At 32.2% G+C, this 15,414-nt stretch overlaps 1 protein-coding gene across 3 annotated transcripts; it reads right to left on the reverse strand.

Moving 5' to 3' along the window:
* Positions 1-3,822: 3,822 nt before the first annotated feature.
* Positions 3,823-11,048, reverse strand: LOC107949170 (squamosa promoter-binding-like protein 7). Of its 3 annotated transcripts, none has more exons than XM_041089634.1 (10): positions 10,371-11,048; positions 8,230-8,402; positions 7,907-8,121; positions 7,728-7,802; positions 7,516-7,623; positions 6,843-6,960; positions 6,365-6,500; positions 5,859-6,018; positions 4,988-5,554; positions 3,823-4,832 (listed from the first exon to the last, which is right to left on the reverse strand). In XM_041089634.1, exons 1-10 carry the CDS (start codon positions 10,937-10,939, stop codon positions 4,779-4,781), a joined length of 2,175 nt encoding a protein of 724 aa, XP_040945568.1. In that variant the 5' UTR covers positions 10,940-11,048; the 3' UTR covers positions 3,823-4,778. The 3 variants fall into 3 exon arrangements, with proteins under 3 accessions (XP_040945568.1, XP_040945565.1, XP_040945564.1); XM_041089631.1 differs by having other exon boundaries at positions 3,823-4,867; XM_041089630.1 differs by having other exon boundaries at positions 3,823-4,576; positions 10,371-11,045.
* Positions 11,049-15,414: the final 4,366 nt, after the last annotated feature.

Consider the following 15,414-nt stretch of genomic DNA (forward strand, 5'->3'; position numbering starts at 1 on the left):
TTCATGAATATTTATTAGAAATATTTATGAATTATAGTTGAATGGTTATTTAGTGTTTAATTAAGTGAAGTAGCTTGAATTTAGTTTAAAGGACTAAATTGCATACGGTATAAAAGTTTAATTATAGATTAAAGATTAGTAAAGGGACTAATCTAGCAATTAGACCCTAAGTGCCATGTGTGTGAATGTATGATATAACATGTGTAATAGTTGGTAAAGATATTAAATGTGTTAAAGTGGTTTTCTTATAGATTAAGTTATTTTATTAGAATAATATTATATTATTAATATTATTATATTGAATATAGATTTATGAGTAAGTTAAAAAAAAGAAAGATAGAAAGAGTTACAAAGAGCAAACGTGAGAAAGAAAGAAAGAAAGCAATAGAAAAGGGAAATTTGAGGATTACGGCCCTAAAGCTTGATTGGTAAGATGTTTTAGCTTATTTTCTTATAATTTTTATGTTTATGGATGCCTAATTCAAAGTTCTACATGTATGAGGTCAAAATGAAGAAAAATAGAAAATTTTAGATATTGATTTAGTTGAATAAATTGAGGTTTTATGGGTTAAATTGATAGAAATTGAAGTTAGAAGTGAAAATTGAGTGATTTATTAAAAGAATTCTAAGTTAGGTTTAAATAGGGATTAAGTTGAACAGAGCTCAAAATTTATGTTTTATAATGAATTTTATGAGTTAGAAATTGTTAATGAGTTGATTAAAAGAGAATATGAAGCTTAAGTTAAAGAAAAAGATTAGTAATGGAAAAAGGACGAAATTGGAATTTTTGTAAAAGTTTGATAGAAAGTGAAAATGTGTTTTATGAATTAGTATATTGATAATTTTAATTGTATGATTGTTAGTAGCAAACGTAGCACCGGATACGTCATCAAAGAAGGGAAAAGAGAAAGTGAACGAAGATATCGATTAAATTCGATAAATAGTGGTTTGTATTTCTATAAACCGAGCTTAATCGTTATTGCTATATTTGATATTTATATTGTATGAAAATGTGAATGAGGTAAGTATTTTTACCATATTGAAATGAATGTGATTTTGAATACCCTATTAACAGTGTATGGCTAGCCGGATATAGTTGACATGTCATAGGAATTGGAAGTATTGGGATATTCCGACATTGAGTCGATGAGACACTATGTGTCGACTACTGTTAAAGTTCCGGATTTGTTCCGATGAAGCACTATGTGCTTATCCCGGAGTGTGGGTTGGATCCGTGTATCCGAGTTATGTTAATAAGGGTAAATAAAGTAAAGGTTATTAAAGTACTGATTGATATTGAATCATAGTAATAATGTGTTTGAATTACCATGTTTTAAAGTTGATTAAGCTATTGTTTATAGAAATACCACTGAGAGTATTCTCAGCGTACGGTTTGTTTCCGTGCGCAGGCTAGGTACGAAAGTATAAGGACTCAGCATAGAAGCCGATCCCCGAACTCAAATTGGTGAAGTTTCTATCTTTTGGAAAATGGCATTGTACCTAGGATGTCTTTTGGTCATTTTGAAAGTATCTAAGTTGTTAAGTGATATTTTGGTATGTTTTGTAAATGTTACCAAAACCTTAAGTATGGTATGTTTTGATATGTTAGTGAAGAGTAATAAGAGGAAGTGTTGGTAAATATTGTAAAGAGAAGAAATGAAGATGTTATAAACTTAGTTATCAATATTTTATACTAAAACAGATTTGGACAGTAACAGTAGTCCAACTTTGAAAATATACCAAAAATAGTATAAAGTGAATTAGATGATGAATAAAATATGTAATTGAAGCTTAATGAATCTATTTTTATATGGAAGAAACAAAATAGGTAAAAGAGTTGTTTTTATGAGATATTTACGTTTTGGTGAAACAGGGTTAGAGCAATTTCTGGATTCCCTGTTTTGACTTTAGAAATTCACCATAAATTGTGTATTAAGAATTAGGACTCAAACTTTATATGTATGGATTCCTTATTGAGTATATTTTTAATTGAAACAAATGGCATAGTCATTGGATTTCTGTACAGGAAGAAATTTGATTCGTAGTGCACAAGGGTCAGAGTAGCCGAACCCTGAAACAGGGGAGACTTTTTCTAATAAACTGTACTAATTGGCCTGACCAAAAATTCTAGAAAAAAAATTAGTAAGTAGATATATGAGTCTAGTTTCAGGGAAAATTTACGGAATTGGATTTCGAGTTTCGTAACTCTAGATATGATTTTTTTAGCGACCGTGATGCAGATGGATAGTTTACTACGAAAACTGTTTAAGTGCTAAGATAAGTTTTGTAATGTCTCCTGCTTGACTCCGGCAACGGTCTCGGGTAGGGGGACGTTACATAAAGACTAATTTTTTTATTTTTTAAGTAGAGAAAGTAAAATACAATTTGACTCTTAATATAAAGTCCTCCATAATATTTTTACTGTTTATTACAATATATAAAAGAAAAAACAGCAACAAATTGTAGCATGAGTCTTGAGAGGTTTAATTAAATATTTAAAGAAATTTAATGTGAATTTAAAACATATATATATGTTTAATTTAAAATTTAAAATATTATGAGAAATTTAATTAGATTTTTAAAAAAAATATATTAGAGGTATAATTGAAACTTTTAAAAATATTAAATCGCTAAATTTAAAATTTTAAAATATTTAAGATAATTAGAATTTTTTTAAAAAATAATAAAAGTATAAAAACTGAAATTAACAAATTTAAAAATTATAAAAATTAAAATTAATCAAATTAAAATATAGATACCGCTTAAATAATCTAATAGCAAAGTTTAACTCTCATTATCACCTAACCTAACATTTTTTTCCACCGCTCAACCTCTCCCTATATTTTCACTTCCATTTGGCTAACTTCTAAAATTTGAGTTTATAACTTCTAAGATAAAGAAATTTTTGAGAATTAAATTAATAGGATTTGTAAATATTGAGGGTTAAATTTGTTAAATTATGTAAAATTAAGATCTAATTGATAGGCTGTATAAACATTGAGTATTAAATGTTATATAAATATTTAAAAAATTATGTCATCATTTTCGTTAACAATTTAAAGGTGAGTGATTTATCCATTAGAATTACTAAAATAAAACCAATCAAAAATATTAGTGATGAAGTTGAAAGTATTTGTAATTTGTTGACTAAAAACACACACTAATAATTGGATGGTGTTTGGATGAAGAATTTTAAGATTCTAGCACTTTAGAATTTATAATTTCAAATTGCTAGGATCTGCAATTGCTTTGTTTGAATAAATAATTGATTAAAAAAATGATGTTACGAAAATTTACAAATTAAAAAATAATTATATTAAAAATAATAATATAAAAAATATTCAATAAGGATATTGTCAAAATTTTAAAAAAAATTATAAATATTTTTAATAAAATAAAATTTTAAATATATTATAATTAAATTAAAATAATTTTTAAAGTTTGAATTTTTGTCTTATAATGGGATCATATGTAATAAATCAAATAAAATTATGAGGAAATCTGAAAAACCACCTACTTAGGTGGAATTGGAACAAATAAAATTCCCATATAAAATTACTCAAAAAACTTTAAATTTCTCCAATATAGTTATCTAAATAAGTAAATTCAAATTCTTCACACAAACACACCCTAATGATACAATTTACTCATAAATTTATTATTTTTACATATTCTATTAACATTTGTTCAACTATAACTTTTTATTTAAATATTTTTAATTAATGGACTTCAAGTTGGAGTGGCATTAGGAACTTGTACATTAAGAGCATTAAAAATTAAGATATGGCTGAGCAAATACTATTCAGTTTCAGCTTCAGGGGCAGTTCGTTTACAACTGTTTTATTTCTCTCGGAACATGGAGAACGCTTTGTTAATCATTTATGAATACAACACTAGTTATAATACACCCAAATTTGCTTAGCAATGATAAATTTTAAGATTTTACAATGTTATATCAAATATTACCCTCATTCATATTACATTCAACAACCTTCATGCTTCCAGATGCCCCATTTTGCCAGACACGTGACAATGTTACCCGAACTCTGATTCTCTAAATATATGAAAACACTTAAGAGAAACAAATTGAGTCTATCCCTGACGGGCAAATACCTGTACCTGATACTCTGAATCCAGGTAGCATGTGTCGAGGAGCAAAATGACAAGGCTGAAGCTTTCGGACAGATTGATGTCACCGGATCAAGAACATACATTCAAGTATTTACATATGAGATCGGTGCATAACTCAATTTTGTTCGAGACCTCATTCGATAATGTAAGACCGTTTCGACAAACACCTGCGTATCGTTACAGCAAACTCACCAACCCTGGTAGGGTGGAGAAAGACTGCACAGATCCCCAAGCAAATAGCAGCAGTAGCAACTACAAATAAGGCCGGACAAGATCTCAATGTTGTGGTGGCAAAAATGGTACTACACGATTTTCTGGGGCGCTCCTTGCTAAGGTTCACATTCATAACAATTTCTTTGTTTAAAAGCGGAACAGTCTCACTTCGAGTCAAAGTAGTTGATGCCATCATTGTTTGGAATTTAGCATTAGTCCTTTCCCCCAAGTCCTGCAAATAAAACATCATTATTAGAAGCAAAATATGTATTATATGTAAAAGCTGTATAAATGACATTGGAGATTTCCAAAACCCCTCTAATACTCTCCTCAACGGTGTCTTATCTTTCATAACGGAACATGTGCGTTCCTCAGTAGCCAAAATGAAGACAATGCAAACTTATGTTACTTGGACTTGCAGTAAGTGTCAGATACTAGTATGTTCTCAAAACACAATTTCTTCCAGTCCATATCTCCATACCCATGTCCTAATAAGCACAGAACACGACTGTGGAACAGGGTACTTTAATAAAAAAGAGAAGTCAGAACAACATGCATATTACAAAGATATACAAAACCATTGTGCTTAAATTAAAAGAAAGAAAATTATATTGGCGTATGCAACAAAATTCTCAGTCCTCACCTGAGAACCATTTGGGACAAATAGGCCATCATTTTTTAAGCTGCTCTGAGAATTCCATTTTCCTTCTTGCTCGATGTACTTTGAAAGAAGCACTGGCCTTTCACCTTCTTGAAGCTTGTTTTTAAGGATATCTCTAGCGTAATCCATATACTTCTTTAATAACCTTGTATCAGGATCATCGGTTCCATTAAACCCAGCCTCCTCCACCACATTCTTAAGATTTTGTAAGACTTTCTTCAAAATGACCGTTGATTTGTTTTGTATGAGAAAATTCAATAAACAATTGAATCTCTGAATTTGAGAAGAAGCCATAGTTTCTTGAAAATTCTCCGATTTAGGCTCCCTCAATAACCATGCTATATCTAAAACAAGTTCAGAATATGCCTTTTGTCGCAAAGTTGATGTTTCACATGACGACTTATTGGCAGAAATCTGTGATCCTCCCCAAAAAAGAGAGGCATCAAACCCCTGCTCAAATCCCTGCTGTATCACCTTCATCTCAGAACAAACGTCCTTGTCCCCAATTAGGACGGGAATAAAATTTGATAATCCAGACTGATTCTCAACCTAGAAAACAAATCCATAAATTTTATTAAAGAAAAAATGCCCCAGTATGACAAATATATTATGTTAAAACCTCACTCAGATTGATACTAATTTGTCGTATCTCATCTTGGGGAAGAAAAAAAGGTTATTTCATATAATTGTAATAATCTTATAGCCTGATGGCAATAGCCAAAAAAAAAGTATTGAATGCAAGTCCTCTATCCATTTAACAAGATGGACAAGCACGGATTTTAAAATGTAATGCTTTGTCAAATTTCTCTGAGAAGAAACCCAAATATTGAGATAGAACTTTCACGATACCCACCTCAATGAATACGGGGCCAAAGAGATCTGATTCAGTTTGAGGGACGTATATTTTGTATAATTGATGATCACAACTAGAAGAACCCTCTGTAGCATTGACATGTGCGGAAGCAAGACAATAATCATACGGTAGATACCTTCCAGCAAAAGATACTAGAAACCTGGAAATAATTATCATCTTTCTTAAGCATTATATTACAACAGTAGACCATTCTGGCACAACACAAAAGAAGAGTTGAAATATATAAATAGGTCCAATACGATCTACCTGCCACCCTTCCCCAAAAAAAATATTAAGTAATAAAACCACCGTCATTAATGATAACAATGATGCCCTGAAATTTCAAAGAAATGTCCCATATAGCCCCAACCTATAAACTTCAACCTCATGCAGAAAAAAAGGGATCATATACGGGAGTTGAGGGATTATAGAAGAGTTGCCAACAAAAGAAAGAAAAAATGAAATAAAGGCAAGAAAGAGAAGAAAAAAGAAGGTATTGTCCGTACTGAAGTTTGGGCTGCAGCAAATTACTTCCACAAGCAACAAACTCCATTGGCTTGCCAGCCTCAAAACATGAAGGATGAACATAATGAAGTCTTGGGGCCTGCACCCCCATGTCAAGTTTCACCAAAGAACTTCCACCTACACACACAAGAGACCTTAATCACACTTCGAGGACTGAGACGACTAAATAAATCAAATGCAGCCACCTAGAAGACTGAAGAATTTAAACCAGGAACAAGGCATTGTAGAATAGATATGAAATCAAGCCTAATCCACTATAAAGAATCTTAAATCCTGCAACTTGCACACATCTTGGTTGAAGGTAGCAAATGACCACACATGATGATCAAATTCACCCACTCTACATTATCTTCCAGAAATTTTAATCATCCACTTAAAGGCTTTTCAAATGCGTTAAAATGTTAAATAAAATGGAAATCATGTGTTAGGTTGTTAGTGAAATTTACATTTTATTCTTACCTTTACTGGTACGGAAAATCATGTTGTTAAGATGAATAGTCATGAGGCCCCTCCCATGCAGCATCCTTCCAGGTGTAAAGACAAAGTCATGCATGTAGGTCATTGGATTTTCAGATAACTGTTTGAAAGAAGAAAAAATGAGGTTAATTTCCTGACGAATCTGCCTAAAACTTGAGAGAGGGACAGAACTGCACGGTCATTGGGTTTAGGGTTTGAAAGAAGAAAAAATGAGGTTAATTAATCAAAATGTTTGCCTGAATTCACATTGACTATTGACATTAAGGGAATACAAATCAGGGCATAAAAAATTCGAGAACAAGACAAATTTTTCTTAAACTTCTACGAAGTAGATATTCATGAAGATAATTCTTGCTTCGCATCCACAGTAAGCATCAAATTTCCACCGTTATAATATATTGTATCTTATGTACATTCTAAGTTATTTAATCTAATAAACCATAATACCAAATAATAATTGTTGCGGATAAATACATATTAAAACTCAAGACTTCTAGAAACCATGTAGTTAAGGAAATGTAAACAAATAATTTTCTCTTATGTTATTGGCTTCAAATTCGACTATGATGTGTGTGATGACGAGTCTGCCTGGTCAAATATAGACCTGATATAAGCTAAAATGATTTAAATTAAAGCCAACTGATTGAACCATTACCTTCTTCCACATATTCTTTGGCATTGAAATAAACACAGTCAAGATTGTGCAACCAGGGCGGATGTAGCCTTCCAACTCAACAGGCATATCAGCCAACCATTGAAAAATCTGCAATTAATTTAACCATATATCAATCAATTCCTCAGGTCTCTAACAACAAAAATGGTTCTATTTATTTAAATACTAAACTGTAAGAATATTCTTTAAAATACTTGGTGCCGAAGTCTTCGTGGGAATTCTGCCGGATTCCAATCATAAAGCTTGAATGACATCCTGCCTGTAGGGCACTACAATGAAACACAAAATCAGTATATATATTACCAGCAAGCTTCCTCCTATGAACAAAATTGAATGTACAACACAGCTAGCATATAAAAATCAAAGAACCCACCATGGATGAGTAAGCAGTCCTATTGTCATGGTAAGAAGTAGAAATGGAAAACTTCAAGTCCTCTTTCCCTCCATCAGTTCCTGTGTCAATAAGAGCTACAGTGCTATCATTATTAACAGTCTGCAACATGGGAGCTGAGCAATCTGCAGAAACAAGCCCATCCTCAGACTCAAAGGGAGGTTCTTCGGCTGTCTGGCCACTCAAGCTTAAATCATCTGTATATCACAAATAATAAATTATTTTCAACAAGGAAAAATTACAGGTCCTACGAGAAAGGATCATTCAATTCCACAACAAGCTGCCATAAATCAAATTTATAGAACCTTTTCCTGCTTCACCATCACAACCAATGTCTTCACTTTGCAAAGCCCCTAGAGATTCTTTGTTGACTTCAGTCTTAGAACCAACAGGCTTCCTTCGCCGCCTATTGTTATGACGCTCTAGTTTCCTTCGACAACTTCTTTTACCTTCATCAAAATCCGACAACAGGTGAAACCTGACAAGTAATTGATAGGCAAATAAACATTTTAATACAAGAAATACCAATAACAAAAAAATAATAATAAAGGAAGAAAGAAAAGATACAGTAAGGTTCAAGCTGCAACATTTAACCAAAAATAACCATTCATTGTCTAAACTCTAAAAATTAAAAAAATATATATCACTTCTAGTTCTAGTCTTCCATTAACCAAAAACACTAAGATAATATTTGGAAAACCACCTAGTAACTGGATTTGGGTGTAATTACTTGTAATTACACAATGATAGTATGTTTGGATAACTATTGTGATTGATGGGTCCCACCGAATTGGGTGTAATTGAAGCACCCCAATTACACTTTTCAATTCTTAGGGGGAGGGTGAGAATTAGAATAATTACACAAGTAATTACACTCAAATCCAATTTAAAAAAAAAATTTATACAATTTATAAAAATTATATTATAAGAATGAACACATATGAGTGTCCGAGATAATTATGGAAAAAATTTTCTTATATTATAAATCCTAAAAAAATTATTATAAAAATAATTTGTGTCTTTTATAAAGTTATAACAAAAATATATATTATTTAAATCTGAAAAATTTAAAGTTATGACCAAAAAGTTTATTATAAAAATAATTTACATGTTATAAAAGTGTTATAATTTATTTATTTATAAAAAGTCATGGCCAAAAAGAATGGACATAACTTATTTATATGTCCATGCAATATATTATAAAAATAGTATACTTATTCATAAAAAAATTGTTATAGTTATTTTTATCATAACTTATTTATAAAAAATAACTTTCTAAAATTATTACAAAAATTATATTATTTATAAGAAGTGTTATAAAAGGTTTGAACAATTTATAAAAGAAATTTATAAATGTTAAATATTATAAAGTTTATATCATTTTTTACTTAATTTACGTATTATAAAAAGGGGTATAATCTAGTATAAGTCTTTCTCCAAATTAAGTTTTTATAATTAAAGCTACAAACTATCTAGACTATGAACCCAAATATATTAAGGTCAATGCTAATTATGCAAATAGAAAAAGTTATTCTTGCATCACATCATGGGATATGATACCATTTGAGAGAATGATGCCAGACACAAGCATCATAGACAGCTCGCAAACTATTTACTTTAAAGACATTTAAGGCTTCGAAATATGGTTGAGAAGAGATTTATCGTTCTAAAAAAATGCTTCCCATGTTAACAACACTACCTTAGTCTAGCATTAAAAAAAAGGTTGGATCGTATTAGCATGTAGCATATTTATTTATTTAGAACTTATTTTTATCATACTAATAATTTTTTATATTAATTAATCTTTTTTAAAACTATAACTTATGTAATTATATAATTACAATTTGAACTATCAAATATGATATTGGGAATTACAATGTTTTTTCACTTTATCAGCCAAAAACATCTAAGGAATTACAATTCTTTGTAATTACAAAAGGGGATAGTAATTACAGTGTCATTCAATTACTCTGTGTTATCCAAACACATCCTAATACAATGTTTAGGAACATGAATTTGAAGGCTTGGATTTGGAATGCATTTGCTATATAAATTGTGAGAAATATACGCATACATTATGTATTAGTTAATTGAGATTCAATAGATTATATATTTGAAAGGCATCCAACTATCTACTCTGTTAAATATCTATAGGAATCAAAATCCAATCTTAAGTTACCAAAGACTACCTAATTGTAATCTGCAAATGCCATTAGACTGGGAAAGACAAGAAATTGAATTACAACTTCATGGCAACACTCGATTGTTACTTTCTCTATTTATTTTCGGAAAAATTAAATGTAATTTTAATTATGCCTTCAATCAAACAAAAAAAAACACTCAACAATCAACAATTAAGTATAATTCATAAGCAGATAAACTTCAGCTTAAGGCAGTGTTAAAAAATTAGCAGAAAAATAAGAAAAGAGAGTCAAATAGAGCTTACTTGCCACACTGTTGGCAATATCTCTTGCTTTCACCATTGATCAAAACGGTGCTCGAGTTCGCACACTGGAGACAAACTCGATGCCTTCTATGGTAACCTTTAAGTTCAGCAATATCCGCTTCGCAAGCCGGAACTTGGCACCGAGACGTCCCTGACCCGACCCGTCCAATTCGGGCTCGCTTCTTTCCCGGAGCCCCCGCCTCTTCTTCTTCAAGCTTCTCCATTTGCTCGTCAATCTCGGGGCAAGCGCAAGGCACTCGACCAGCTAGAAAATTCGAACAAGTCATCCTCGGGTCCCGCTTCCTGACACGATCGGGTCCGGACACTGGCTCCGGATCCGGATCCGGGACTGAAGGAGACGCTTCAAACGGGGGAGGATACATGTTACCGTCGTCAAGGGAGATAGAGAAGTGATCATCTAAGGTGAAGTCCAGGAGATCGCCCCAGTCCCAAACGGAGGAAAAAGAGAGGTCGGGTTCGGTCACCGGAAGATGCACATCCATTTGGGGATCCTTAGACCGAGGAGAGCCACGTGGCGTTGTGTTGGGAGAAGATGCAGGTTGTTCCATGACAACAAAAACCCTAGTTAGGTTAGGTGGGTGGTTCGATTAGTTGACGGAGACGCTACGAATAAACGGGTAGGTCTGGTCTAATTAATTAATTTTTAAAAATATCTTCTTCTTCTTCTTCTTCTTTTAACTTTTAGTGTTTCTTTTGCTTCATTTTTTGTGAAATGAATAAATAATGTTTGAAATGACGAAAATGTTGTAAATTTTCAAAAAAAAAAATTCCAAAAGAAAATTCCACTATTTCCATAGATAGGAAATAGGTCGAATTATCAATAAAAAAAAGTTGATTGATTTATGAATCGATATATAGATTGAATCGATTTTATTTAATTTTTTTAATAATTTATTTAATTAAATCAATAAAATTAATCAAATCGAAAATCAATAGTTTATAGAGTTAAATTACATATATAGTTCTAAAAACCTCAAAAAATTTTGTTCCATAACTCAAATGCAACTTAATATAAACACTAAAGCCACCAAAGGCCCGAAAGCAAGAGACCAAAATGTCCCAAACATAACAAAACAATGACCAAGCTTACTCTCAACCCAAAGAACACAAATTGCGAGTTTCGTGTTTTTCCATTTTATGGTTTTAATAAATTGTGATTGATAAAAATAATATTATTAAAAATGTTATTTACAATGTTTGATATATTAAAAAATTTTGATTAAAATCTTAAGAAAATGATAGTTTAGTACTTTCAATATTTTCTTAGAAATGTAATGTTATTTTACAAAATTAACCTTACTAAATAAAAGATAATTCACATGTATTTTAATATTTTTAATAATATTTTTATTAACAAATATTCAAATTAATTCAAAAGGTATGATTTTACTCCATTTGAACTGAATCTATTACATGAATGCGTTTGAAAAATAGCTTGCATATTAACTCAAGATAGTGAAGATATGCAACATTTTTTCTCATTGCATTGTATGTAAAAATTCAAGTGTATTTCTATATTGTATATATGTCTTGAAATTATCTTTATACTAAAATTTGATATCAATGAAAAATATGTTTTTAAAAAATATAAGAAAAGAAAATATGAATTGTTGATACAATGTACAATAAGGAGGAGGATGTGGTGGTGGAGAAGAGATCGGTTCACCTAATGAGACAGACAGTCGAAAAGGGATAAGATGATAGTTTGAAAACTAAGAAGAGAGCTAGAGAGAAAGAATGCTTCAAGGTTACTAGAGAGGCCGAAAAGGATCCCTTTATCATCATATGGGAGGATATATATAGTGAAGATCCTCTTGTCTGCTAATGTGACATGATAGGCCGTTGTAGAGAATTGCCATCAAAGTGTGCAATGGGTGCGAGATGGGCGCCGTATGTCCCATTCTATTAATGATAGTATGAGGTTGTTATGCTTAGGTGGAGTCCATTAATCATTAGAGGCGTGTTCACACTTATAAAGTGGGTGCCTCTCAAGGACACTTACTAAGGGAGTGGCTAGTTGATGGGTAGTATAGGCCCCCAAGGAGTGAGCGGGTACTCTAGGTTCCATGCTTAGGTCGAGAGATCCGAGGTGGCTAGTCATCAAGATGCCCGGGTGGAATCAGAGAATTAGCTACAGACACTTTTCAAATAGCTTGTTATCACGACATGTGAGATATAACATATAAACCTAATAATACCACACTTGTATGACTATTAAAAGTTGGGGAAAGGATATGCAAAGTAAAGTTTGTGGAATAAGAACAAAAATAAAAACTTACTTTGAAACAATGAATGATTGGTTTCAGTAAATAGAGACCCATTTTGTTTCCATTTTCATGGTGTTAAATATGACTCTTATTTTCAGTCAAATTTGAAAAATAGTCTTTCAGTTAAACTCTGTTTACTTGTTTCAATCAAACACTGATTAATTTAGATTATTTTACTATTATTTGACTTATGAACTTAGCCTATAAATAGGCTCTTTTACAACCTTAGAAGTTACACCCATTAGAGATTAGAACTCATAACACATTTAGAGAATTTTGTGTTTACGTTTTGTGGGTTCTTTGTTTTCGGGTTTTTGGGGTTTAGTTTTTATCTCCATCTTTTGTACTCTTTGTTCTTTTGCCATTATAGTAAAATTATATTTGCCCGTGGTTTTTTATTCTCTTTGGAGGGGTTTTTCCACGTTAAATTTGTGTGTTTAATTTCTCAATTTATTCTGCTATTTTCTTGTTGGTTACTTAATCGGGTCAAAATCCTAACAAGTGGTATCAGAGCTAGTTCAATTTTTATAGATCAGCCCGTTCAGAGATGACAACGACAAGGTTTGAAATTGAGAAGTGCGATGGTGAGACAAATTTCAATCTGTGGCAAGTTCGGATGATGGCAATTCTAGTTCAATCAGGCTTGAAAAAGGTTGTTATCGGGAAAAAACCTGAGAATCTAAATAAAACAGAATGGGAAGAGCTTGATGAAAAGGCTTTATCTGCAATCCAGTTGTGCCTCACGAATACGGTATTGCAGGAGGTATTGATGGAGAAGACCTCATTTACCTTGTGGAAAAAGTTAGAAACTCTTTATGCGACTAAGTCTCTGGCTAACCGTTTAGTGTTGAAACAACGTCTATTTACGTTTCACATGAACGAAGGTGAGCTTCTTAGAGATCATATCAGTCAATTCATTACTCTTTTAAATGTTGAGGTTCATATTGACGATGAAGATCAGGCTATGCTATTATTGCGCTCTTTACCCCCTTCATACAAGTCTTTCAGGGAGACCCTGATTTATGGCAAAGACAAACTCTCGTTCGAAGATGTGAAGGGTCATTTGTTTAGTAGAGACAAACTCGACAATGAGCTTCATTTGGATAGTAAGACAGATAGGCAAGCTTCCGTTTTGGTAGCATCAAATAAACGAGATAAAAGGTGTCGCTATTGTAAAAAGTTAGGTCACGTCAAAGCAGATTGTTATAAACTGCGAAATAAAAAAACTGCTGAGAGTAACGAGGAAGATGTAGCTGGTGCTAATTTGGCCGATGAAAATGGAGATGATTTCTTGTTAGTGTCAACAAGTGATAACACCAAGCTCACGTCCGAGTGGATCCTAGATTCAGGATGTTCTTTCCACATGTGTCCCAATAGAGAATGGTTCTCCACATACAGTTCGATTGAAGGTGGAGTTGTGCGCATAGGAAACAATTCATCTAGTAAGGTAATTGGTATTGGTACTGTTAAAATTAAGATGCACGATGGAACGATTAGGACACTCTCAGATGTCAGATATGTACCTGATTTACGAAAGAATCTCATCTCGTTAAGTATTTTAGACTTGAAAGGATGCAAAATCAACATCGAGTCGAGGGGTATTAAAGTATCTTGTGGAGCTCTCGTTTTGTTAAAAGGTAAAAGAACCGGTAGTCTTTATATTCTGGAAGGTTATACAGTGACCGGTGAAATCGGACGTCCCTCGTCCGTTACTAGTTGAAGTCAACTTGTTTGGAGCGGAGGCAACTTGGTCATAGGAGGGAAAAAGGTATGACTGTTTCGTTGAAGAGAGATTCTCTTTTAGATGCAGGTTTTGAAAAGTTAGGGCACTGTGTTCGTGAAAATCAGACCCGGGTTAGTTTTGATTTGGCAGTGTACAAGTCGAAGGCTAGAAGTCTTCCAGTTTCTAAGCACAAATTCGACTCAGTTAATTCTCTGCATAGTTCAAGATAGGCTCGTGGCGGGCTTTGGCAAAGATGGCATTGTAGAAATATGAGTCAAGGTGGAGATTTGTTAAATATGACTCCTATTTTCAGTCAAATTTGAAAAATAGTCTTTCAGTTAAACTCTGTTTACTTGTTTCAATCAAACACTGATTAATTTAGATTATTTTACTATTATTTGACTTATGAACTTAGCCTATAAATAGGCTCTTTTACAACCTTAGAAGTTACACCCATTAGAGATTAGAACTCATAACACATTTAGAGAATTTTGTGTTTACGTTTTGTGGGTTCTTTGTTTTCAGGTTTTTGGGGTTTAGTTTTTATCTCCATATTTTGTACTCTTCGTTCTTTTGCCATTATAGTAAAATTATCTTTGGCCGTGGTTTTTTATCCTCTTTGGAGGGGTTTTTCCACGTTAAATTTGTGTGTTCAATTTCTCAATTTATTCTGCTATTTTCTTATTCGTTACTTAATCAGGTCGAAATCCTAACACATGGAAAATAGAAAATGTTGAAACTAGGTTCACTGGTTGTATTCATTTTAAAGATTGTGGATTCATATCATTGAGTGAGGCTCCGTAAACGTAGGGAAATAAAACTGTATAATCAGTTTGCAACCTCCTGTTTTTTGTTCTATTTTTCGTAGTGCTTGAAAAAGTGCCAACTTCCCCATTCACTTATACTCATACTTTGTTTCTTGCAATCATTGACTGTATTTCAATTCAAAAAATGAAAATAGAAAATATTTTCAGGAACCAAACGGAGCTTAATTTTCTCACCAATTATTAAGGGAATCACTTTCCATTACTTG

This window comes from Gossypium hirsutum, chromosome A02 (genome assembly GCF_007990345.1).
Source record: "Gossypium hirsutum isolate 1008001.06 chromosome A02, Gossypium_hirsutum_v2.1, whole genome shotgun sequence".
NCBI lineage: Eukaryota > Viridiplantae > Streptophyta > Magnoliopsida > Malvales > Malvaceae > Gossypium > Gossypium hirsutum.

Excerpts from the sequence above, each read along its gene's own strand:
- LOC107949170 (XM_041089630.1), bottom strand. The coding sequence starts at position 10,939 with ATGGAACAACCTGCATCTTCTCCCAACACAACGCCACGTGGCTCTCCT. Across the intron at positions 8,122-8,229 it reads TGATGGTGAAGCAGGAAAAG|ATGATTTAAGCTTGAGTGGC; the intron begins GTTCTATAAATT and ends TGTGATATACAG. Across the intron at positions 7,624-7,727 it reads CACGAAGACTTCGGCACCAA|ATTTTTCAATGGTTGGCTGA; the intron begins GTATTTTAAAGA and ends AATTAATTGCAG.